The sequence below is a fragment of the Microchirus variegatus genome (genome assembly GCF_963457635.1).
Source record: "Microchirus variegatus genome assembly, chromosome: 1".
NCBI lineage: Eukaryota > Metazoa > Chordata > Actinopteri > Pleuronectiformes > Soleidae > Microchirus > Microchirus variegatus.
The window spans coordinates 2829057-2855350 of record NC_139802.1 but is presented as its reverse complement, the minus strand read 5'-3'; the positions used below and the strand labels follow the sequence as shown (position 1 = coordinate 2855350).

Sequence of the window (26294 nt, the reverse complement as noted above, 5' to 3'; positions counted from 1 at the left end):
GGACTGTCACTCCCTCCTCCCGCGCTGCCTCCCTCTCATCTCCCCCCCGTTTACGGGAATTCAGCCGGCCCCTCTGGCGCTTGGCTCCCTGTTGCCAGGAAAGTTCAGACTTTCAAATATGTGTTCCGTGGGTTGACAAAACTGTGTTTCTTCATGAATAATTGTACCTTTGACTGACGTCATCAACGTGAAATGCAGAGGCGGACAGAGTACACAGCTTCATTACTGGAGTAAAAGTACAGACACCCCTTTGCTAAATTTTACTCAAGTACAAGTAAAAGTACTACAGTCAGATGTCAACTTAAAGGTGCCATATGTAAGAATGTGGCCAAAAACAGTTACTACATTCAAATTCAAAATACCGAGGTCTTTTTGATTTCATTTTCTGACCTAACTGGCAACCCGTGGTTGCTCGGCAGAAGAGACTCTACTGACTGCAATGATTGGTAGATGGCGGTAGGTGGCGCCACATGCCAAAACGAGATTTCAAAACATAAACATGATTTGCAGTCTGCAATATATTTTTTTTAATGTAAATATTTTGTCTGTACTGTTGTTGTTGGTGAGTTCAGTTTGTTATATGAACATTATTCCTGAGTCTCTGTGACATATTAGGAGGATTTTATGGCCAGTTGCTTTAGATTTATTACATAATGCACCTTTAATATCTTGAAGAATGTAAAAGGAATTGAAAGTAAAATCAAGTCATTTTCATCTTTTTACCATGTTGCTTTATTTAAAGGTGCATTATGTAATAAATCTAAAGCAACTGGACCATAAAACCCTCCTAATATGTCACAGAGACTCAGGAATAATGTTCATATAACAAACTGAACTCACCAACAACAACAGTACAGACAAAATATTTGGATTAAAAAAAATATTTTGCAGACTGCAAATCATGTTTTGGCATGTGGCGCCACCTACCGCCGTCTACCAATCATTGCAGAATCTCAGCTGCCGAGCAACCACGGGTTGCCAGTTATGTCAGAAAACGAAAACCTATAAGACCTCGGTATTTTGAATTTGAATGTAGTAACCGTTTTTGGCCACATTCTTACATATGGCACCTTTAACATTTAACAAAGCTCTCTCGCTTAGAAATGTAAGGAAGTTTATTTCAATGTACCCACCTTGACATGCTTCCTCAAGTTGGAAGATTAACTTTAGGAGGCCGTGATGAAGTTTTGTTTTGGTAAACACAACAACGGTTCAAGCGAACACTATCATTGTTTTGTTCACAAAATTGAAATAGTCTGGTGAGGTGGGGCCACGGGTTGGTACATTCCCGGGATGGACCTGCTGCGTCTTCATCCATTGTTTCTCTGAAACATTTAGTCTCTAAACTAAATCTGACCATGGAGTTGTTGTTTTGTTTTTTTTTATATAGAAGAAGTAACGGGTACTCACGGTTATGGATAGAAATGTATTGGAGTAAAGAGTACAATATTTGCCTCTGAAAATGTACTTGAGTAAAGTCGTGAGTACTCCCCAAAAATGATACTCGAGTAAAGTACGGATCCTTCAAAATTGTACTTAAGTACTGTACTCAAGTAAATGTACTCCGTTCCTGTCCAGCTCTGGTGAAATGGGGAGACAGGGCTTGTCAACATGCGTGCAATATTCATACATACAGTCATTTAAGGCTTGTTCCTATGATAGGTGTACCTAATAAAGTGACCACTATAGGCATTTTTAATGAATTTGTTGAAGTGAATGACAGTAAAGGCCTAAAATCCTTGTCCTCCTGAATCAATCATTTCCAGAACAGGATTCTCAGTATTCTGAGATTATTCTGTGATTATTGCGTTAATCTCAGATCATTGTAACACCTGCAGGAGCAGAGGGGTTAAAATAATCCACTGTGAATCACCGGATGTGGAGCAAGAGTCAGAGTCGGGAGAACTTTGAAACGGGCATCGTCTGCAAAAGGTAACTTCAGTCCAAAAGACTTTGATTTGAACCGTCTGTTTCGGACGTTTTCTCCCCTCTTTTTTTTTTTTTCTTGCTGTGTTTTTCTTCTTCTTTTCCTGCACTGCTAGGATTATCTAACTTTGTGTCTTTTGCATTCATGCTGCATTACGTTTCGTCTCATCCTCCCAAAAAATGACATCAATACTGCGGAAGAGCGGTCGATGAAATGCCGTACACGAGCCAAAACGAGCATGACCCCGCTGTGACACACACACACACGAGTACCTTCAGAGTTATGAAAGTGTAAGTGCGGCACACTGTGAGAACACAGTAGCACACATTAAACCTGTGGGGGGGGGTGAGTACAAGCAGGGGCAAGTGCGAGCACCAACTGGTGGTGCCCTCTTTTGTTCCTTGTGCCGATCCCGACAGGAGTCAGAAGTGAACATCTCCGGAGCAGATGGTTCAATCCAGAGCACATTCCTCTCTCATCTGCAACTCATCTCACAGTTTGTTTTTTTTGTTCTTTAAAAAAAGTTTTTTTTTGTATTTAGGATTTCTACATAGGAAATGTCTCTATTTAGGAGCTGGAAGTCAGGACGAAGCTCACAACACAAGCCCTGTGTACCTCATGGAGGTGGAATGCAAGATATTAAACATCTTTTTTTTTTTTTTTTTCAGCCAAATTAAAACACATACTTACTGGCAAACAGCGGTGAAGGAAGTAAAAGAAGTAAAAAAAAAAAAACCCAACAACACCAAGTAAGGAAACGAGTACATGTGAAAATACAGGAGTTAATAATTAAAGCTGTTGTCAGTGAGTTAGTTTTATTCTAGCACACATGATTGATCTCAAGTGTTTGCTCAGTGACATGGAAAGTCTCTGATTCATCACCATAACTCCATAAAGAGGAGGAGGAAGAGGAGAAGGAGGAGGAGGAGGAGGAGGAGGAGGAGGTCCTCTCTGCTGATAAGGTTTAGCTGTTTGTCTGTGAATGAAGCTCGCCCTCTTCCCTAAAATGAAACTTAAAATGGATATATGTGTTATTAGGTTACTATTCATGTAGTAACACATACAGACCCTGCAGTTTAGTAGGATTCTATTCTACAAACTAATCACAATTTACAGGTAAAAATAAGCAATAACTACAAGTGTTATTATAAATAAAGCCGAGTAAAAGGAGCAACTCTTCCCCCTTAATAGTAGTGGAGGTAAGGTTAAAGGTGCATTATGTGATAAATCTAAATCAACTGACCATAAAAATCCTCCTAATATGTCACAGAGACTCAGGAATAATGTTCATATAACAAACTGAACTCACCAACAACAACAGTACAGACAAAATATTTGCATAAAAAAAAATATTTTGCAGACTGCAAATCATTATTTATGTTTTGAAATCACGTTTTGGCATGTGGCGCCACCTACCGCGGTCTACCAATCATTGCAGTCAGTAGAGTCTCAGCTGCCGAGCAACCACGGGTTGCCAGTTACGTCACAAAACGAAGCCTAAAAGACCTTAAGGTATTTTGAATTTGAATGTAGTAACCGTTTATGGCCACATTCTTACACATGGCACCTTTAAGTACTATATTATTTAAAATATCCTGCAGCACATACACATTATACTCTGTAAAGTTGAACCAGAAACAAGCAATGCAAATATCTAAATGTCTTTAATTTATATTTATGTACAAAAGTAAACTCCCATAGGCAGTAATATCTTACATTTACACAATAGTCATTGTAAACAGTGAGGAATTCCACATCGATAGACGAGGCTTTTTACGTGCATTTGCTTGCTCAGAGTCGATCTCTTGTTAGCATGGAGAGCATTTGCTAGCTGGAGTTTGTGACTTGCTCTATAAGAGGATAGCTATATGTTTGTTTGTCTGTGACGTCAGTTGTTACAGGAGCACTGCGGGGGGACAGTGGACACGCGTCTATATATATTCACTATGTCTTTGGACATTAAATGCGACACGCACACACGTCACTTCATATATTAACAAAGCTTAACTGCATTGGACGAGTAAAAGAAACAATCATTCAGTGCCAGGAAACATCTTGCATTTTGTGTGCATCATCGAAAAAAGACCCTTCGTAGTAACTATGGCAACAGCCACCAGTAGAGTCTGAATAGTAAGGGGCTCCAGAAAGAAGCAGAATATGATAGGGATAGAGGACCACTGCTGGACAGGGTCTGTTCATAGTCAACGATCTTGTCAAGCTGACTTTCCTCCACACTGCTGATAGCTCGAGTGGTCAAGAGTCTGGCCCTCGACGGACTGTAGTCCTTCCTTTGGACAGAGGGGGGCAAAGTTGGCAGCGGGCAAGTTTCAATGGAAGGTAAACATCCAACATCGAGCCACTTGGCGAAAAGTTCGGATGTTAGCTTGAGGAGATCCTCCGGGGAGGAAGACGATGTGGACAAATGGGTCAGGTCGTTCTCCTCCTGGAACCTCTGTGAAAGACAAAGAGGAGCAAATAAACGTTTGCAACAAGAACAAAAAAACAATTTTTTATATAACGTCATGTTTGGAGCAAAAGAGAGAAACATGGCCATGTAAGGGCTGTATAAAAAAAATAAAATAAATACAGTGCTTAGCAAATGTATTAGACCACAACCCAAAACCACAGCTGCTCTAAATTAACAGCATTGGCAATTATCACAATACTTTTTTTTAATGTTTCTATAAAGGTTAATACACCAGTATGTAGGAGCCTTGACTTTTCACATTTACTGTTTTACAAAAAAAAAAACTAGAAAAAAAAAGAAAAGCACATTATTATTTCAAAAATATGTCAAATTATAATATAATTGCATTTGTTTCAGTGGTTGAATGTTGAATAATCAAATGTGGGTAAATACAGTAATAAATAACAATAACATTTTTAGTTTCAAACAAGTTTTTGAAAGATTTCTATAATATTTATGTGTCTAATGCATTCGTAATTGCAATGAGACAATGTCGAAACAAACTCCCACCTCCGTATATTTGTTCTTTTTAATAATGTTTTCCAGTGTCTCCTTCAGGTCGAGAATTAGGGAGCGATTCAAGTGCTCGTCCCAGAGTTTTCCGAGAAGCACGTGCCAGGAGTCTAGGAGGACGACTGCGGCGGGGAACACACAACACTGCAGGGAGAGACAGACACAAGCCAACAATCCTCTGTGTTAGCCTCAGCGTGCGAAAACACTCCACAAATGACTCAGGACCACATCAACGGCTCAATTACAAGTCACACTCGAGGCTACATTGTAAAACAGGCCTCCTAAGGCTTTTACGAGACCAGTTTTATACCTGTTAATTAGGTGAAAGTTAATGATTATTAAAAGAATTATTAAGGTAAACAAATCAACAAACAAATTCAAAGATTTGAACAATTACAACCCATGTGCTGCCCATCAAAGCTTTGATCTGGTGGATAAGAAACTCACCGGATCAGAGCAGAGCATGTTTTTAGTGTAGTGGTGCTCAACATCGTAATCCTTTGGAAATACTGTCCGCTGAGAAGAGACAGAAAATAACAGACAAAGATAAGACAATACACTTGTACTGCGGATGATATAAGAAAAGATAATTCATCAGAAAATAAACTTAAAGCTAAAACACAGCAAAGCAAACAGTGAAAAGTGAGCTGTCGTCAGCTGTCTGATAACAAGGTAGTGACGTTTATTTACCTTTGAACATTAATTATATTTTGCTTTTAAAACATAGTTCAAACATTTGCTGAGGAAGTAAAAAAAAGTACAATATTATTATTATTATTATTATTGAAGACTCCAAAGGTTTTCCACTTACAAATCCAGTTGGATTAGATTCAATAGTCGTTTTAATGTTTTTCACACCCTCCATGTCAAAGTCACATCCACCACATTGGACAGTCCAGAGTGATAGCAACAGCAAAACTGTTGGAGAAAAGACACAATACACTGACATAATTGCTGGAAACTTTCTGTGGTCTATTGCGTGCATAACCCACTAAGAAACATGACATCATTTCCTCTGTCAATAAGATGTTTTTTTTGTAGAAAACAAACAACAGTTTAAGATTGTGGGGATGCAGAGAAAACAACAGATCTATTAACATTTAATATTCTGTTATTTGCCGATATAAGCCTGGGAGGAAAGTTTGTAAAAAAAAAAAAAGAAAAAGAAAAAAGGAAAAAGAAGCACAAACATGCACTTAATCGTGTTTTCTCACCTGGCAGTGACATCCTTTTTATCTTTCTAAGAAAGGACACTTCTCCATTTCTCTTGTGGATGGCAGTCGCTGTGCAGACGAGGGTTCTGTGTCGGTCTGTGAAAGGCAAAGTTTCCTCCTCTGTGGTTTCTTGAGGTCTTTGACACAGAGTGCGCTGCTGCTGCTGCTGCTGTTGCTGCTGCTGCTGCTGCGGCTGCTGCTGCTGCTGCTGCGTCTTCTCCTCCACAGCTTGATGTTTAGTCTTCTTGTTGACAACTCTTGTACATTTTTTCCCTTTCGAGTTCCACTGGTACTTTCCAACAAAAAAAAAAGAGAGCCTTATTTGTCCTCACGCCATCCTGCTCTCTCACTTTGGATTTTCCCACTAGTGCCTGAGTGGCTGCATTTTTTCCCCTCTTTTTCAGAGCTTTTGTTTGTTTCCCTTTCCTTCTTCTTCTTTTTTGAAAACTATATCTTTTTCCCCTTTTCACTGTTGACCTAGAATGTTCCTGAGCAGCCTAATCTGAGTCACTCGCCTCTTTCCTCGGCTCTGGTTAATGGATAAGGCAGGAGAGACACTGGCCTCCTCCTCTCTGTCTCTCCCTCTGGCCAGTGAGTGTGTCCTCACTCAGACACAGGCTCCGCTCAAAGTGAAAGTGCTATGCTGGATGGCTCGTCTGCTCCCTTTAAGTCTCAGCCCCTCCCATTACCACACGTTTTACCTCACGATTGACTGACCCAGCTCCCTCCCCCCTGCTCCCCACATTCCCTGACACCCACTCTCTAGCCCCCATCCTCCTCCCACCAAACCCCGGCCTTGCAGGCTTAGTCATGGAGTTGGAGCGTATGTTTTTCATTTGGACTCTCCCCCACACCTCTGCGCCTGTGGATCCCCTGGTCTTTATCCCTCCATCGTCAGAGAGTAATATCAGCCCCTTTAATCAATCGCATTCCTCGAAAACAGGTTTACAATACAGCATTGCCAGAACTTGCAAAGTCATACCATGTGACAGCTTTCTGTTTTTTTTTTACTGTAAAAAAAAGCAGCTCCATGGCAGTGGGCAGCATGATTGCGGCGTCTGATCTTGTGCACAGCTGTCCTCACCCTGTCCTCACCCTGTCCTCCTGTCCCCTCGGGTTATGTGAAGCATCGTGTTGTTTTGGGTTTGCCCCGAGTGTCAGGAGGAGAGGAGCTAATTGTGAGTACAAGGCAGGAAGAACATAGTTGTTTCTTCGAGTCAAACGGGGACTGTTCTTCCAGTGTTTCCATTTCAAACACAAGCCAAAAGAAGCAGGAAAGGTTCCCAAATTCCCATCGACAGCTGAGGGGAACGAGGAAGAGAGAGCAACGACCTCGCTGCAGGCCGTGCATTAGCTGTCCCTGAGGCATCATCAACTCCAAACTTCTTCACCTCCACTATACGTCTTAATGACGGCAATAAATATCCAGTCACTGTGCCGTCTTCCCGTTTCATACATCACTTGCAGAGTGGGGAAGTAAATATGTAACTAATTTGCGGCGCTGCTGCAAATTATGTTTGTGAAACTTTCAAAATGAAATCCAGATTTGAGTTACATGTCAAGAAGCCTGAAAATATATAAATAATGAAAGGAACTCTGTTAGGCAACACTAACAATGCTGAGTGGCCAAATTCCTTTCGGATCCTAATATTTACAAACTCTGTGTTTTCTTTAATTTGGACTGGAACATGAGGTTTTACACAACCACTGCACAGGTAAAGGTCATAGTGGGGAAAAAAAAAATTAAGACCTTCAATTTAGACAAAGCCGCGTGTTGCTGAATTTTATTGACCGACGTCTGCAAACTTCAGCAAATAAACAGGCTCACGTAACTGTGGCACAGGAAAAAAACAGTTCTTTAATGGATCAGTGTGTTCTGGGTCATTAAGAGGCAGAAATCCTGCTGATGTTGCCGGGTGCACTGAGGTAAAGTTGTTACGCAAGCAACCGTTTCTGTACATTTCAGGACATAAGTAAGTCTGGCAAGTGTTGTCTAACACCGCTTGACACTTGTTGGCCGACAGCCAATCAAACAAGAGAGTGGGAAAAGGCAGCGAAACGCTGCTCTCCTTACTTCACTGTACTCCTCCTCGGTTCTTCCTGTTCACCACAAGATGGAGCTACTTGTGGAAAAAAAAAAGAGGATATCCAGCTGACCATTCACATTCATTTATTTCCCTTTAAAATTCAGTGAAAGAGTAAACAAAGTGCAAAGCGTTCCTTCTGAAATAAATTAAACTTTACGCAAAAGTCTGTGTTGTACAATAATTCCCTTTGACAAATAAAAGCCCTCGTACATCCCTATTGAGAGTTAATATGTGCAGGATTAAAAAAAAATAGGGTTAGACACATTAAATAATTCTCATTAGTTCAGAGAATAATGTATGAGTTGAAGCCGTCACCCATTCATAGTCTTTCGTTTTACAAAAAAGTCTCAAACAGTTAATAAAACACATTCTTGCTTTTGCTTTTCTGTCTTTAGTATGTACCTCTCTTTTCATCTCCCTTTTCTTTACCCTGTGCTCACTCCTCCTCTTCCCTTTGTCACTGGCTGGGGCTCCTCTCCCCTCCCCGGACGGCCGTCATTAAATGGCTCTTGTAGGTTTTGCTGAGTCCAGTCATCCAGAACTTGAGGAGCCTGACATTGTCTTCTTCGCCAGGTCCCGTGGCACCAAGGAGGGTCAGAACCCTCTGGGTGTCCTCCCTCCCTCGCCCGTCCACTTTAGAGAACTTGAACAGCACTTTCACTTTACTGAAAGAACAAGAAGTAGCTATGAGACTGCACTTGTAAAAAAATAAATAAATAAAAAGGATGAAGTCTTCCTTAAAGAGTGAGGGAACTTTACTCACTTCATCCACTCTTCCTTCAAACACAGCAGGCAGTGAGATACGACGTCCACAGACAAGTTCTCGTTTGAAAGAGCTAACTCGAGCTTGGTGAGTAACGTTGGGCCTGAAAAAAGTCAGAGGATTCAGTCAATCTTTTTTTTTATTTTTTTTTTTTATCAAGTTTATCATGTAATCATCATTATCTATCTATCCATCTTTACATCCATCCAACCACAGCTTTGACTGACTCTTAGTAGAGAACAGGCTTGAGGGCATAACAAATCATTTCAGATATTTTCAACACAGTTAATCCAATCTTGGGAATATTTTTTCCAAAAAGGGCAAATAAGAAGAAAATCTGACTCTTCTTAATCATCACTATGTGTATAATTGATTAAAATGATATTATATTTAAACATGTATCTGTTGTTGAGCTAAGTTTTTAGGTGTTTGGTTTGTCAAATGTATGCACTCTCTGCTTTTACATTTAACAGTGTTGCAAAAACCTTAGAAACATGGCCAAAATTAGACATTTTTTTAAGCCAGGGTGATGCTGAAACACTTGTACATGCTTTTATAACTAGTCGTCTGGACTACTGCAATTCCCTTTTTACTGGTCTCCCTAGAAAGTCAGTAAAGAAACGCGGCAGCCAGGATTTTAACAAATACAAAAGAGAGAGCACTGCACTGGTTGCCTATTTCTTTTAGGATTGATTTTAAAGTTCTTTTACTCGTTTATAAAGTTTTAAATAACCCATCACCATCTTATATAGGCGATTTGCTTTCTTTTTATACCCCAACAAGAATGCTCAGGTCCCTCACTGCCTGTCTTTTAGTTGTTCCTAAGATGACCTACAAGAAAACTGGTGAAGCTGCTTTTTGTTTTTATGGCCTTAAACTCTGGAACCCTCTCCCTTTAGATTTAAGAATAGTGGACTCATTAGCCATTTTTAAAAAAGAAATTGTAAACATATCTTTTTAATTTGTCTTTTAATAAGGGTTGATTTGATCTTTTATCACTGTTACTGCTTTTCTTTGTGTTGTTGATGAAGTGTTGTTTTTAACTGTTAAATTGTTTCTAACATTGCTTTGTTCAAGCACTTTGGGCTGCAGTCGTGCATGAAAGGTGCTCTATAAATAAATATCATTATTATTATTATTGTTATAGCCACATGGCTAGGTATGATGTATTTGTGGAAAATGACAGCAAAAATTAAAGCACAACATAGAAATGACTATGAAAATATTTAGGTATAAATGCTCACCCTTGTCTGTGGGCTGCGTGTTGGCACTGCTGATGGTAAAATGAAAAATTGAGCATATATCTTCATCTCCTACAGAGGAACTCTGACTACTTCTCTCCGTGCTGACATCCACCAGCACTGAAAACTCTATGGATACAAAATAAAAAAGGAACATCAAATGAACACAGTGTAAAACAGCATGCTGAAGTTTCATCCTGTATTTTATCCCGGTGCGATTGTCTCGTACCTGAGGAGCTGACATGGGCAGGAATGGGCACATCTGGGCTGAGACCCAGGAAGTTACATTTGTAGGCCTCCTCATACTGAGTGCTGTACGGCACAGAACGCACACAGCCGACAGGGAGCAAAGACTAATTGGAGAAAGAACAGAGATTCAGGTTGGTATGGTAGCATGGAGAGAAATCTATCTGGCAAAATAAGTCAGTGTTAAAAATAGTGGCTCTGTGCACCCACACAGGATGTTTCCACTTATTCTGTCCAAGACTGTCATGATTCTGAAACTAAAACTGTAATACTAATATCTTGAATCATGACACGGCACAATGGAGCCACAAGAAAACGAAACAACAGTTCTCTTTCTATTTGTTCAGACAAAAAAATCCCCACAAAGGTCTGTCGAGTGGAACCAGGAAAGGCAGAACAATGTCAATATAGTGAGTCTCTTAAAGCCCGGTGCAGACAGATAAGATAAAGTAAGATAAGCCTGTGGGTGGGCCATGTGTACAAATGACCACACAGCATGAGATCATTCTCATAATTCTTTTTCTCAGTCAACATTTCTATATGTATCAGTAGAAAAAAACCCACATAATTTCAGTATCATAGCTTAGTGAGACTACTGTACAGAGCATAGCTGTTGTTCATGCTAACTTCAGTGCTTTTCCTGCTATGACATGTCAAAAACCCACGCATGGCTTATGAAATTAATTCAATCGGCAAGGCCACTGAGCAAGGCACCCGATCCCCCACTGTGCAGAGATAAGTGCTGCCTACTACTACTGCACCCAGTTAGTGTGTGCTCACTACTGGTGTGTAATAAGGATGGGTTAAATGAAGAGGTCAAATTCACTCTCACTAATTGTAAGTGTATGTGTGCAAAAATAACTCATTCTTATTCTTAAAAAAAAAGTCTGCTGAGAAGTAGCAGAAAGCCTGGAGTGTAACTGTAAACAATCATTATAAATTGAGATTTAATCAAACACAATCACAAATGATCCCAGAGAACAGAACAGAAGAACACAACAACATTTAACGTGATTAAACAGATCTCCTTAGAGTGTACAGCAAAGGAAGGTGGGTGAGAAAACATGTACACGCAAAGGACATTTCAGGGTGTGTCATGGAAGCCTGAATAATCATGTCTTCAGGCAAGAGTTGGATGTTAACAAAAACACTTTAAAAAGGTCTAGGACAGGGAGTACATCAAGAACAGAGACCACATTAAAATGCAATGTTGGTCAAATATAAAAGTTATTATATTATTATTATGTTATCATCTTAGGATGATATTTGTACTAATTAGGGTTTTCATGTCAGAGGCAATCTTACCTTGACAACATGAAGCAAGTTTGTTTTGATAATCAATTTATTATTTACTTGTGAGTTTCTTTGATAATATCAAACAGTATGTCCTGATTTCTTTATTCCTCTAAGACATTGAACTGAATATATTCAGAGATATTTGATGATGTTGTTATGTAACATTTTCAACAATTTTTAGTGTTCATTTAACTAATGACAATATTAAACTATTATTACAAAGCTAAACAGGGCCTTTAAATGTGTTATCACCGCTTGTCCTAATTCCTGGGACAAGTGACATCTTGCATGTTCATAAATCTATGGTAGATTTCTCACTGAGGCAGAATTGTATGCAGTAACAAAAATACCTTGAGAACTATAAATGCTGATTGGATGAGTGTGGGGTGTGCTCCTCTCCATACGACCTGATTTCCCATGAGCACATGCCACGCTAGCTGCCGAAACTCAGCAACCCCGACGACCTGCAGAGAGGTTTGACAGCCCCACAGAAATGTTCAAAAGTTTTTGATTTGAATTACTTCAATGATCAACATATTTCACTACTGCAGTACCATTCATTTCATGTAAATATTCCAAACAAAAAAGTGGACTTTACCTGTCTCAAGTGTCGCAGTGACCTAAACTTTGGACCAGATAACTCATCTAGCTTTGCCTCATCACACAGGAAATCATAGCCCAGCTCACTGCCTGACTGGTGCCTCTGTGACACTCCTCCGTCTGCACCTTCCCAGCAGCTCATTTCCTCCTCTTGCTCTGCAGAAAACAATGATAATAAAACACAAACAGTGATGACAAAATGTTTTGAAACCTTGGGAATGGACTCCATGCAAAGAGCATCACTTACAAATTCTACTAAAATATAAGACAGCGAGTTAACTGACTGTCAGTTGTCACTAAGGGGAAACTTAAAACAAAAATGTCTTTCAGTAATTGTGTGAATAGTTCGCTTTGAGGGATTCAATATGGCCTAAAATGAAAAGGATGATTATTTCAGCATGGTGAAGGGACAACAGCAGAGCAATGCTATATTCCTCTGTGCACAGCCTCCATTAGATTCTGTCATTTGTTGCTAATTACTTTTGGTAACTCCTGCAGACACTGACTGTAGAACAGCTCTGAATCTTTGGCTGACAACAAACAAGAAATAGTCGAGCTGCCTTATTGAAAATCAGGCAGCTCGACTGATTTTCATGCTGCCTGTTTATACTGACTGTATGCCAGTCAGTATCACTGACTGGCATACAGTCAGTGATACAGGAAATTGTGAATACAATTTTAAATTTTTTGAAAACTAATTAATTCAATCCTATTTATTTTGCAATTATGTGCATATTTTTCTTGATCAAATCTCAACTATTGTCTTGTATTAAATGTGTATTACACTTTGAGACTATGATTTCTTAAAAGTGCTTAAGAAAGAAAATGTTTTATCTTGTATTCTTATTTTTTTATTAAATCATCATTAAACCTATTTAATAGTTTATTTAATAAAAATAAGAATACAAGAAAATAACATATTTCCTTGGCACTGTGGGAAATATATCTGGCTTTAGTTAATACTTACTAAGAATTGCATACACCCTGCCTGGAAAAGCAGTGATTTACTGTTAATTTGGCAAAGAGTGTTTAACAAAAAAATGTTAACACTGAGGATAAACCCAGAAACAATGAACGAACGCATGGCATATGCTAACACAACCCTCAGCACGAAATCTTGCCTGCAAGACAAGACACGTTGAAGCATTGCCCAGGTAGATAAAGTACCTTTTGTCTGATAAATTGTCAGCTGACCGTGTTTTTGTGCTCAGTTTGACCCAGTTACAGGGCTTACAAGGTGTAAATAGCACTGTGCAACAGATTAACCATTCAGTGTGTCTACCTGTCTGTCTCTCTATGAGCACAAGCGTGTCCTCAGTAGGTGCCCCTTCGAGCAATTTCTCTGTCAGACGACTGCCACAGGCCTTCAGCAGCCTGAACATAAGAGAAAAACACACGTAAGCAAATCCAAACGGGCGATTACCTCATTTTACGTCATTGCGGGACTGACGGCGCATTAGTGTAGCTCACCAGCTAAAGGAGGAGTGCAGGCTTGCCCAGAGGTTGGGATGCTGAGTAAGAGAAGTTAGTGATCGGGCTGCATTGCCACTTCTTTGGTGAGGGAAAACTGCAGGTGAAAACACACTGTTCATTCTCACAGCTCGTTGAGGCCCGACTCCTTGTTCACTGTCAAACACCTGATGCAAGAAACAATACCAAAATGTTACATGGTTAAAATCTGAATTGTAGTGTGAAATACGTCTTGGTAAGTATACAGGACTAAAGGTCATTGGGTGTCTACCTTGAGGGCAGTGCTTTGCAGGCTCTGTATAGTGAGTCTAAGGTGGCGCAAAAGAAAAGGCCAAGAGTTGATCAGGTAGATCCTGTCCATGGCTACCATGACAATACTGTACCACCGCTGAAAGCCCCTGGCCAGGCTGTCTTTGATAAAGAAGGTGTGTGAGAACACAAAACCATGCTGCTCATCTCCGAAGAAAATTGGCCCTTCACGACCAGGACACACCTGACAAAAACAGACAAGAGAACATTGGAGGATGCAAACACAAAGACAAAAAGCAATTGTGTGTTAATTCCATGCATGAGTTGTCTGACTTACTGTACACACAAACACACAAATACAGACGCACGTTACTGTTTACCTCACAGCTGAGGCTGCGTACACAAGCCTGGCGTACAACGCTGAAAAGCTGTGGCTGTCTGGGATGCTGGTGGCTCAGAAAGCGTATCCCCGTTTCATCATCAATGCTCACAAAGCCTGGGTGAGATGCAGGTAGCGATCGACATCCCTAGTCCCACAAGTCAAGGAGAAGAGGATAATGAGCACGATGATTGATATAACCTTGCAAATAGTGTGTCATGTTACAACTGTCTGTCTGATAAGTTAGAAACCTTATTATAAACTATTATTATTTCTTAATGAATGGAGTAACCAAACATGTTAGATACTCATTTAAGTTATGTTTTCAAAAACTTATCCATCATTAATTTTTTAACCATGTGTTCTTGTACTTTTTTTTTCTGACTGTTTCCGTTTCACACTTACTTGTTGGCAGACAGACACCTGGCTGCTTGCTATGGTTGAATTTCTGCACATGTATGCAGCAGTTCAGTGAGAGAGATGGCAGAATAGACGCTAATAAAGTTGCAGAAATATTCCCATGATTACTTACTTACCACCAAAGTGGAAATGATGTTTGCCACCACAGTTGTCTGTTTGTTTATCCATTTACAAACAGAATAACTCAAGAAGTAAAGAACTGATTTTAATGACGTTCGCTGGGAATGTAGGTTATGACCCAAGGGAGAAATTATTAGGGCCTGAGTAAACGTAAATAGAGATGAGTCATTTCATAATTAATTGTTTTTTCTTGAATAATTTGGTTTGATATGGACGGAGGGATTGTGGCTCAGTAACACGCTGGATCTGATGCTGGTGCAGTGGTTAGTTCCTTGCCCTTTGGGTAAGTGACCCGCATTCACCTTCACCTACATGTACTTTCCATGTTCTTTCTCCAACCACATGCAATATGGGAAAAGGCATTTTGGACATTCTTATCTCATTTTGAACAAATATTGGACACTCTAAAGTGAGTGGGAAATTGAATGCTTGTTTTTCTCTCTGTGATGGACTGGAAAGTCACATTTAAAGCAAGATGACCCTTGAGTGAGGGAGACGGTGACGTCAGGGAACGACTACGCTCCCCGAGTTGCTTCGAGTGACGGCCCTTTCATGAGTGAGTCCTTTTTAAACAACTGTTAACTTTGTTGCATTTTTATGAATATGGATATGGACCAAGCTAGACATTTAAATGAGGTCTCGACTATAAAACATACAGAACATCTTTTTTTTTTTTTTGGTAAAGCAAATGTTGCATTTACTTTTCTCAGAAGTCAAGTTGCCTTTTAAGTACATTAATAAGCCCTTTGCATAGGTTTTAAGCAGGAAGGGCACTGGTGTTATTTATAAGTTCAATGTGGCAGTATGTATACTCAGGAAAAAATATAAACGCACAAACTTAAAATGGTGAACAAATATAGAATATCATGACATTTGCTCAGATTTTTGATGCATTTGTTTATGGTTATGGTTATGATTTGTTTTGCTCAAACCCAGTAGTCCAGTGTCACTTCTGACTACAATCTCAGATTGAGTATTTCAACTCACGAGAGTCATGGAGCATGGCAGAGTGGTGGTCAATATGCGTGACCAGTAAACAGACACTCCTTATGGTCTGGTCAATAAAAACTTTTGTCACTTGTCAATATGCCACAGATGCCACAAATCATCAGGGAGCGTGCCATTTTGCATGCTGAGTGCTGGGTTGCGTGTTACAGCTGTGGCAACACAACTGAATGACGCCGTATTCACCAGACATGTCACCTATCGAACACCTTTGGGGTGTTCTGGATAGACGTGCCCGCAAGCGGGTTCCAGTTCCAGTTCCCCAGAAAGGCCGCCAACTTCAAGTGGCTCTGCAGGAGGAATGGGACAACATCCCCCAGGCCACGGTCAACAACCTGGTGATGTCCATGCGTCGCCGGTGTACCGCTCTGTGTGAGGCTCATGGTGGACACACACGTTATTGAAGTTTGTGAACTTGGATCATCAACCCCCCATTGTGTCCAGGACTACTCCAGGACTTTTGTTTTGAAATTGATCCCAATGCTCGCAAATTAAAGCCACTTTATTGATAAAGTTGTACTGTTATTTTTGGATAGTTACTCTGTTTTGTCACATAACAATAACTACAAGTTTTTCTTTGTGCGTTTATATTTTTGTTGAGTGTACATGAAGCTAAATGGAACTCAGCCATCATTAATTTAATTATGTACACCTGTGACTGTCAAAATGAAAAAAACTTACTTCCCCAACACTACTGCTCTGCTCACCTCGCACATTTCTCCTCTCTGTGTGGCGGAGCTGTTGGCTCTCATGGTCAGCCCTTCGCCTTCCCGGTCACCATCTTTGTCCCTGTCTCCAGGTGCAGGGATTCCAACCTGGGATGAAGGGGACGGGGATGGAGGATGGAGAGCCTCGGTGCAGAACAGTGTCCGAGGACCATGGAGTTCACAGAAGTGACAGAGAGCCACCAGGGCATTCATCTGAGAAAGAACATGTTTATTATTATTACATTATGTGTTACGGATAAGCACGATTTACACGTGAACGCTTAATACCTTTTTATTGGCAAAAAAACAACACAGTCTTTCTTACCTTTACCTGAATTTAGCACAGACCCAGGTTCAACAAATGGTTGGTGCTCAAGGCTACTTCACAGTACATTCATTAGTCACAGCGTTCTGGTCCAATAACCCGTTATATATAAAGCAGCATGTTAAAATGGTTATTTAAAAACAGAATAGGTTTGTAAACCAGTCCGTTTCCAGTGATAAGTGTCTCTTAAATGTGGGTTTTATACCGTGTTTTCCTCCCGGTTCCCTCCTTACACGCAGCTAAAGCTGCTCGGCTAACTGACAACAACATTGTGTCACGTGAAGCAGAATCACGCGCTCGAGCCAGTCATGCTGCATTCAAATACGTCAGCAGGGTAGGAAATAACTGCTTGCGCGTCCCACAATTCGCCCCAGCGCCAACATTGTCGTAAATTGTCATTTATTGTTTTCTGTTTGTGTAGAAATTATGTTTTCAAGCAAAACATGTTACACACAGTCTGTATTTTTTCTATAAAATGTGGAATTATTGATCAGTGGCTGGCGGTTATCCTCTTAACAAAAGAACTTGAATGCAGCATTTGCAATAGCTTTACTTTTTAAAGAAAACGATGATTTTAAACAGACTCGAGCCGAGGTTTCAACAATAAAGATTAAATGTTAAATATTACAGGAAACATTTAACTGATGAGAAACGTAAAAAAATACTGCTTGAATGATTGGTATTTTTTACGAAAGACAAAAACTACGTTGTCATTTGCTATTTTTAAAACTACATTACCCATAATTCTCTCCGGGCAACACACAGGGAAGAGAGTAGAAACACGGTTGGTATTTCCTTTTCTCTTTTACTAAAATACGTGACTATTGTGTCGTGTGTTTGTTAACAAATGCGACTATAAGTGTGTTTTTAGTTGTTAATGAACAACTAAATATCGCTAAAAGTTAGCAGGAGGTTTGATATTTGCTGGATATTCGTTTTTCGAAAGACATTTTCTCATTCTGATTGCTGTAGTAGTTGCCAATGGTGGACAGCTACTTACTACAGGTGAAGTTTTGATGATATGTGCCATTATTGTGAAACAGTATGAAATTAAATATTAAAAAAATCATCAAAAATCAACAAAAATAAATTTTCTCATTCTGATTAATGTAATAGTTGCCAATGGTAGGGCTGCTACTTAAGGTGACTTTCTGTGAAACAGGGTGGGATTATTCTGAAAAACACACCAAAGGCATTGTCAACAAGTCATTTTTTTTATTACAGAGTATTTTTGAATAATAATATTTATAATAACAAGCAACACTTAAAGAAAGATATAAATGAAATAGTAAATGTAAGAAATCGTGTCTCGCCGAACATTAGAAGTTGTACCAATATTGTTCAACTTTGGGCTACCTTATGATCTGCCCTTTGCCTTCTGCTGGAAGAGTCAACCCCTAGACTACAAAGGGGGTCAAAGATTACAATCAATTATTAAAAAGGAGGAGGAAGGGAGAGGCTCCAGACGAATTTAATCAAATCATCTGAGTCCTGTTAGAAACAAATCTGTTCACACGTTCATTGTTAGTACAGTTAAAGCGATCCCATGTCCATTGTAAGAAGCTAACTTATGCACGCTTAATAAAAGAGGTAACTGGGTTAAAATGCCTTCTACTTCCACTGTAGTTAAGTTTGTGTTGATGTTGTCTACATGTTGTTAGGAGTGTCTGGTTTGACTATTTCAACCCGTGTCAGGTGGAACAAAGGTGAAGGTGTGGCCACAGACGCAAACACCACAGATAAATAGCAGCTATGTTGTATTCTCTGAACCAGCACATACTTTCAACACACCAGGTGCGCGAACATGGCGTCGGAGGGATCACGGGGGCCTTTAGATTCACCTGAGAAACACAGCGATGAGGAGACCCACCTGACAGACACACCCACTCGTGAGGCAGGAGACCCGGGTGAAACCACTGCAGGTAAAATCTCCTAAAATCACAGGTTTTACACTCACATCAAACAGTATTTCTCAAAGTATTGTGGTATTGAAGATGGTCTTAAAACAGGGGTCTCAAACTGGCGGCCAATCGATTACATGCGGCCCCCCACTCAATATCATGTTATAAAAAACATGACCTCACCGTCTTTTAAACACTGTGTATTTGAGACACAGCTGCAAGCGAGGTTGTAGAATATAATATATGTTTGCTAGCAATGTTTTTATAACAGTAATAATGACACATTTGGTCATAATTATCCCATTATTAAATGTATCATATACAACATTCAGTTATACACATAAATACGCTTGTTAGGGCCCGAGCCACGAATAGCAGTGGCCGAATCGGCTCCTGGCACCAATTTTAATTACAGTTGCCCACACTATTATTTATGTAATTTAAAATAAATGTCTGTTTTTGATATTAATGCATTGATTTTGCATCATAAATAGTATAATTAAGTATACGTGTGATATTATGATGCATTTTTTCCCCCCACTCTTTGTTCTCTAAGCCGGCCCCCTCTTGACCAAAATAGATGCGAATTAGCCCCCAGGTCATTTGAGTTTCAGACCCCTGTCTCAACCCCTGTTTTAGGGGAATTTTTGGAAGGTCTGGTTGAAAACGGTTACGTCAGTCACACATGAAAACAATCGCGTTTTTACTCGTATAATGACTGTAGTCAGTCTAATCGTTTTTCGAAGTAACCCGACTCTGAAGACCAATACCGCCGTCTGTTGTACATTTCTGTGTAACTGTGAGCAAGTTGAGTTCTGGTAAGTTTGTGATTATCTTATCATGTGGCTGGCGCCTCTGACATTATTTGAAAGTGACTGAGCCAACTGCTGTAATGTCAGCTGATATTTGAACTTGTCTGCCTGCTCAGCTGGACTCAGGAAGTGAGTCAGTCACCATGAGCATTGGCTCTGACCTCCGCGTCCGCGATGAGAAGTTAATTTGCCGTCTGCTTCCCTGTACTCTACCTAAAATTACCAAAGAAAACAACAAGGTTTGTTATTTATGTTCAATGACTCCCTTTAAAGACTCCTGCTGCCAGTGTTCTGAGCAGCCTGTTACAGTCAGTGCTACGTCAGTGGGATGAGACATATTGCAGTTAATAATTAAAAGATCTGGGTAGTAAGTTACATTCAGTTCTCCTATCTGGAAATAGAGCTGCGTGATGTGTGGTATGCGTTTGAGCTCACAGGCAACCGCATCATAACTATTTGGCTGACATTTGAGTCTTCTTGGCCAAGTCATTGCCACCTGTTGGGTAATTTATACTCTTCAGAGAGGAATGATTGCGTTTTACAGCAGGAAAACAGGAAACTGGAGGTTTTTTAGACGACTGTATAAAGTTTCCACTTGTCGCTAATCGTTTATTTCTTTTTAAGCTTTGAACTGTTCACACCTGGGACCACATGGTGGTGTGGTGGTTAGTATTGTTACCTCTGTGGTAATGTGGTAATGCGCCATCTTGTTTTAAATCTATAATAATAAATAGTAAATACTCGAAAGCAAATGCCCATTTGATATTTCACCCAAATTGTACAGCCCCTGGGCCCACTGTTAGCACTCTTGCCTTTGCAGCAAGAAGACCCGGGTTCCTGGGTTCGAGTCCCGTTTGGAACAACTTCGGAACAAGGGCCTTTCTGCAAGGAGTTTGCATGTTCTCCCCGTGTGTGTGTGGGTTTTCTCCCGGGTTCTCCGGCTTCCTCCCACAGTCCAAAAACATGCGATATGGGGATTAGGTGAATTGGTCACTCTACATTGGCCAGGAAACTGTTTCCTGGCGAGCTGTCCAGGGTGTACCCCGCCTATCGCCCAATGTCAGCTGAGATGGGCACAGCACCCCCCGCAAACCTCCGGTGGAGGATAAAGTGGTAGATAATGGATGGATGGATAAATCTAATGAAAGTTAAGTTTGATTCCATGCCCCATTCATGAGCCAAATGATTTCAGATTAAATTGTCTGCTATAACTCTAACGTATGTCTATGAGAAGAATATTTGGTGCTTAAATTTAAAATTTTATCTCACGTGAAATCCGTAAATAAATATTTGTATTGATCACTGTTTGCTGGCTTAAGTAAACAGGTTCTCACTCTAATCTGAGAACATCCTGTCACGCTGTTGGAGGTACTATTATTTCCAGTTAGTGAGAACTCAACTTTCACTCCCACTGCCTCACAGCCGAGGTCACCGCACTGAGTAGCTAAGGTGTTGGGAAATGATGTTGTCGATGTACAAGATTATTCCAGTAAAGTTTTTCTTCCCCAGAACCGGCCCTAGGTATTATTGCCTACAAGGTAAACAGCCTTCAACACATTTCTTGATAACGTAACTTCACACCAGACGTTCTTAACAGGCTTTGATCACTGAAAGTCTGCTCCTCTTATTTTCGCTTTCATCCTGACCCTCTCTCTGTTGCAGTCACAGAATCGGCAGAAGGGAAACAGGATGGAGTGAAAGTGTGCCAGTTTTTCCTGAAGGGAAAGTGTCATTTTGGACAACGATGTCGTCTGTCTCATAGGTTTGTTCTCCTAAACTCGCCCATACAAACTCACCAACTGGACAGAAAATGACTGGACTATTTCAAATAAATTCTCTGCATAACATTTTTCTTAATATTTTTTAAAAACAGCATCTAAAATATCTATCATTGTAGCAAAAAAACAGGTCTGCCACGATATAAAAATTACATTTTATTATTTCTAACGCTGTCACTTCATTTTACATCCCAGACAGAGGATTACTCTTAGTCGTGACTAAGTGCAGTTGCTGCATAATGGTCTATATATATAAAAAAAAAAACCCTACTCTGTTTTTCAATGGAATTAGGACTTGTTATTTTCCCGTATTTCACGTATCTGTCAGGGTTCACAATGTTGTTTCTGTCATTTCTCAGTGATCCATCGCCAGATGATTCAGGGGCAGTGTCTCCTGATCAGGATGACACAGTGGACGGAAAAAAGACAGAAAAACAACACAAGAAGAAAGGCAAAGGGAACAAAGCAAAAAAGGAAGAATACAACCATGGAAAAGGTTACTGCATATTTAGATTGTTTTCCCGAAGTCATCTGACAATGACGACATACTTTTGAAAGACAAGTGAAACTCTTGTGCTGTCTGATTCACTTTCCCGATCGCCGCTATGTCTCATTTCCTTTTTAAATGTCTTATCCTGCCACAGAGGTGAACAAAAAGCCCCGCATGAGAACAGCAGATGACGTTATCTCTCGTATCCAGTGGGACCCGACAGTGGATGCATCAGAGTTTGTAGTGGGTTATTTGGATCGCTTCCTTGGCGTAGTGGAGCGTCCCTTCTGTGAATTCAACTGGGACGTCAACCCATGTGACTGTGATTACACGTCTGAACTGGCCCTGCCCAGACACAGGATCCAGTACTTCACCTACAGGGGGCACCGCGTCTGGGACCGCCACACCAGAACTGACAGGGTGTTTGGTTCCACTGGTCAATCTCTGGCTCCCCCCTTTGGAAAGGACGAGGTAGTAAAGGGTAAGAGAGGGCCCTGAATGACTTCATAACCCACCTCACACACACACACACACACACACAACCAGATACATATGGACATAATATACAAAAGACAAAGTGTTCACTGGCTCAATTTAAGCATTTTTTTTTTTTTTTTTACCAGAAATAAACACAGAAGTCCAAGAGACACAACAAGACTGCCTTAAAACAACAGAGGAGCAGCCACCTGCTGGTAGTGGGAAGGAGGAATGTGACTCTGGGGAGTTTACTCCTACTGAGAACTCACATCTGGAGGAAGAGAAGCAGAGTGAGATGAATATTCAAAGCCCTGACTCGACACAAACGGCTCTGAAGTGTGGCGGAAACACTTCTGAGGAACAGCAGGAATCTCAGAGAACATGTGTTACGACGGAGGCTGCAAAAAGGTCTGGTGTACATGTTTAAGCCTTTCAACTTAAGTACCAACAAACAGTTCCTCTATAGGAGAAACTCACTTTTGTTGGGTCTACAGCACGTGTCAAACTCAAGGCCCGGGGGCCAGATGTGGCCCGCCACGTCATTTTTTGTGGCCCGCGAGTGATTAATTGGTCTTAAAATAGGTCTGTGCTGCTTTAAGGCATGTGTTGACTATAAACTACATTTCCCACAATACATGGCGATTGGGTTACCCGCAAAGTTTAAATTGAATAAGTAATAAATACAGAAAGTTATTTAGCAATATTCTCCCTAGTAGTTACCTTTATTTTACATTATATTTGGTTACATTTATTCTGTATGACAGTTACATCTGGCCCTTTGAGGGGAACCATTATGCTGATGTGGCCCTCAGTGAAAATGAGTTTGACACCCCTGGTCTACAGGTTTATACTGAGCTGGATTGAACAAAGTAAGCAAAAACAATTAAGGGTGTTGTTAGCTCACATGTGCAGAGCACAGTTAAAAAAGGACTTTAAATCATAACATTCAGGTATCACCTATGCTGCTTTTAACACTAATGCTGCTCTCAGACATGGACTGGAGTCCAGACATTCTCCAGAGATGGTCCACAGGGACTGTACGTGTCAACTTAAATGTCTGCCAAATTCACTCTGGACATTCTGCAGCACAATTCTCCTGCCAGCTCCTTCGTCTAATCTCCATATAACATCCCAAGTGAGCTCATGTGAAACTCTGGATAACTGAATGGACAAGTGGCCTGGCCTTCTGTATGCTCATCCCAGCAGACTGACAACTCACCCAGACAACCTGTTGATCCACCTGCACTGTTAGATCACATGGTGGTTAATGATGATGGGAATAACTGACCTTAACTTTTCACAAATCATATTTTATCAATATTGAAAATATCACAAGAAATTTTTTTGGCGTCATAATAAGGAAACCGTATTAAAACCCTTGGGAATTCATTATTTCACAGAATTTTTAGGGCATTTCATTTCAAGTTCAGGAGATGAATGAGATATTACATTGCTGCCTTTTGTAACATTACTTATCTGTTTTAATTCCAGCCCCAAGACTTCAGAGGAATGGCCTCCCTCCCAAAAAGGAGAAGCGAGTCTAAAGGAAGAGTGGGAGGAAGAGACTTTGGAAGAATGTCAAGAAAGCAGGGAAGTCAACGGAGATGCTTCGGTGAGTAATGCACTGCTCACACTGAAATATATTGTGCTGTTGAATTTGAGGTTTGAGCGATTCTCTTTATTCTACTGCACACAGAGCGCTCTCGGAGCCTTAGACATTAGCCAGGATCCGTCGGCACCTCTGGAGCAGAGAGAAGAGAAACATGGTGGTCGCCCTCCAAAAAACAGACCCACTCACTTCATCACGTTCCGGGCCAACACTCCCACTGTCTTCTCCTGTTTCCAGCAGCTTCAGGATGAACTCACCTCCCTTTTGCCCTCCTCTGCTCCTCACTGGCACACCGCCTCCAGCCTTCACGTCACCCTGTGCCTCCTGGTGCTGCGCGGACCGGCCGACGTGGCCGGCGCCGCGGAGATCCTGCGAGAGTTTGCCCGTTTCGATCGCAACCCTCCGGTGGCGGTGACTTTTCCAGTGAAGCTGAAGCATTTCAATGGCAGGGTGCTCTACCTGAGCCCCCAGCCTCAACTGCGACTCCAGCAGCTCAACAGCGGCCTGCAGGAAGCCTACAGGAAGGAGGGCTTACTCCACAGGGACTCCTACAACCCACGCTACCACCTCACTCTGGCCAAGGTAGAGGACAAGGAGGGGGAGAGGATTTTTGAAGGGGTGGGCGACCTGAAGGTTGGGAAGGGTTTAAACTTCGGCCGCCTGCCGGTGAACACCTTACATCTTTGTGCTATGGGCGGCTCTAAAGTCGATGGTTTTTATGAGCGTGTGTGCTCAGTGCAGCTCAGGTGATAGCAGAGCAGTGAGCCCTTTCACATCCACACACTACAAACATGTTTATTATTATTATCAGTCAATCAATCTTTATTCGTATAGCCCACAGTTTACAAAACATAGTTTGTCTCACGGGACTTCACAGGGTTGGTAACATCCTCTGTCCTTAGACCTTCGACCAGGGTAAGGAAAAACTACCAGGGAAAAAACCCTTGTAACAGGGAAAAAGGGTAGAAACCTTAGGGAGAACCACAGGTGAGGGATCCACTCCCTGGACAGACAGACGTGCAGGAGATGTTACCCAAAACATACAGTACACAATGAAAAGTCTACATGACATGCGATGTGCAATATCACGACTTTGGATTGCATTTCCCAAGCAAATCTAATGTTTATATTCAAATTACTTTAGGTTCGTTATTGATGAAAAGACCCTGTTCAAACTTGATATTGATATGCATACAGGTCTGCGCGTGTGTGATCGGATCAGTGAGGACGGATTTGAATACCAGGTCTGAATGGAGCCTTAAAGGGCCAAATTGGGTGTAAAGTCATTATTGATGCAGAGCTAAGCTCTGTGTGTGTAATTATAACAAAAAAAAATCACATGTTGTACTTTCCAAAACCTTCGTATTTAGGAGGAAACACTTGGATTTTCATCTGTTCTGGTGGAAAAGTAAAAAGTCTAGTGCTGGGGTGTCAAACGTATGGTGCAAATCCGGCCCCCAAGATGAATTTATGAAATTTTTATATTACAAATACCTGTAAATGATTAACTTATTGTTGAAATTGCTGTTGAAATATTTCTCAAGAAATTTCAGGTTGTTCATAATATGTTTAGTAAAAAGATACTTAATTTAATGTAAAACTGGTCCGTCCCACTTGATGATCAAACTGTGCTGTATGTGGCCGCTGAACTAAAATGAGTTTGACGCCCCTGGTCGAGCGGATAAGAGTTAGTGACATCGTTGAACTACGGTGGCCCTCGTGTACCAGAACAGATGCTGGTTATTTGTTTGCATAGTGAGCTTCAAACTTCAAAGTACGTCTTGACTAATTTGTCTATTTGGGCTTCTGTAGAAACATAAACATGGTGGTGCACCACCAGGACTTTGCCTAAAGTACATATAAAAAGCTTATTCTAAGGCTCTGGAAAACAATTTTTACAACACTTTTTATTTATTTACTTTTATTTTTAACCCTCATATATGTTAGACAATGTGCATGTAAGGATGACTCTTTATACAATTTCTTTACTATGCAAACACAGGAGATTTTGCACCCTCTATTTATCATTTGATAAATCTCTCCACTGTTTCACTACTAGATACAGATATATTTACCCGCCATAAATGATTTTACTTAAACTTAACACATTTAGCTAAACATTTCCCTGCAGCTCATAATTTTGCAAATTAAAACAAATCACGATGACTTGTAGTCGGCCGCTGATGAAGGACATTAAA

The 26294-nt window shown here is 40.7% G+C and overlaps 3 protein-coding genes across 3 annotated transcripts; 1 reads left to right on the top strand and 2 right to left on the bottom strand.

Annotated features, from left to right (window-relative positions):
• Positions 1–3593: 3593 nt before the first annotated feature.
• LOC310927319 (uncharacterized protein) lies at positions 3594–6718 on the bottom strand. Its single transcript, XM_083889613.1, has 5 exons — positions 6122–6718; positions 5719–5825; positions 5355–5423; positions 4905–5051; positions 3594–4379 (listed from the first exon to the last, which is right to left on the bottom strand). Exons 1-5 carry the CDS (start codon positions 6132–6134, stop codon positions 4026–4028), a joined length of 690 nt encoding a protein of 229 aa, XP_083745739.1. The 5' UTR covers positions 6135–6718; the 3' UTR covers positions 3594–4025.
• Positions 6719–8126: 1408 nt separating this feature from the next.
• Positions 8127–17283, bottom strand: flcn (folliculin). The gene is made up of 12 exons (XM_083898268.1): positions 17030–17283; positions 16705–16917; positions 14454–14600; positions 14096–14317; positions 13825–13991; positions 13637–13728; positions 12353–12510; positions 12105–12218; positions 10442–10565; positions 10216–10341; positions 8972–9074; positions 8127–8873 (listed from the first exon to the last, which is right to left on the bottom strand). The coding sequence occupies exons 2-12, from the start codon at positions 16915–16917 to the stop codon at positions 8666–8668; spliced, it is 1674 nt and encodes a 557-aa protein (XP_083754394.1). The 5' UTR covers positions 17030–17283; the 3' UTR covers positions 8127–8665.
• Positions 17284–17778: 495 nt separating this feature from the next.
• Positions 17779–26294, top strand: leng9 (leukocyte receptor cluster (LRC) member 9). The gene is made up of 8 exons (XM_083893655.1): positions 17779–17813; positions 18824–18951; positions 21405–21504; positions 21880–22016; positions 22165–22491; positions 22634–22895; positions 23979–24099; positions 24184–26294. Exons 2-8 carry the CDS (start codon positions 18834–18836, stop codon positions 24844–24846), a joined length of 1728 nt encoding a protein of 575 aa, XP_083749781.1. The 5' UTR covers positions 17779–17813; positions 18824–18833; the 3' UTR covers positions 24847–26294.

What these genes read in the sequence shown, in the direction of transcription:
- leng9 (XM_083893655.1), top strand. Translation starts at nt 18,834, where the DNA reads ATGGCGTCGGAGGGATCACGGGGGCCTTTAGATTCACCTGAGAAACAC. An exon ending in AGAATACAACCATGGAAAAG is followed by an intron (nt 22,017 to 22,164) that starts GTTACTGCATAT and finishes ATCCTGCCACAG; the next exon opens with AGGTGAACAAAAAGCCCCGC. An exon ending in AAAGGACGAGGTAGTAAAGG is followed by an intron (nt 22,492 to 22,633) that starts GTAAGAGAGGGC and finishes TTTTTTTACCAG; the next exon opens with AAATAAACACAGAAGTCCAA.
- flcn (XM_083898268.1), bottom strand. Translation starts at nt 16,917, where the DNA reads ATGAATGCCCTGGTGGCTCTCTGTCACTTCTGTGAACTCCATGGTCCT. An exon ending in GCTCATAGAGAGACAGACAG is followed by an intron (nt 12,511 to 13,636) that starts GTAGACACACTG and finishes TGTTTTCTGCAG; the next exon opens with AGCAAGAGGAGGAAATGAGC. An exon ending in CACTGCGACACTTGAGACAG is followed by an intron (nt 12,219 to 12,352) that starts GTAAAGTCCACT and finishes ACCTCTCTGCAG; the next exon opens with GTCGTCGGGGTTGCTGAGTT.
- LOC310927319 (XM_083889613.1), bottom strand. An exon ending in AATCTAATCCAACTGGATTT is followed by an intron (nt 5,424 to 5,718) that starts GTAAGTGGAAAA and finishes GTCTCTTCTCAG; the next exon opens with CGGACAGTATTTCCAAAGGA. An exon ending in ACATGCTCTGCTCTGATCCG is followed by an intron (nt 5,052 to 5,354) that starts GTGAGTTTCTTA and finishes CTCTCCCTGCAG; the next exon opens with TGTTGTGTGTTCCCCGCCGC.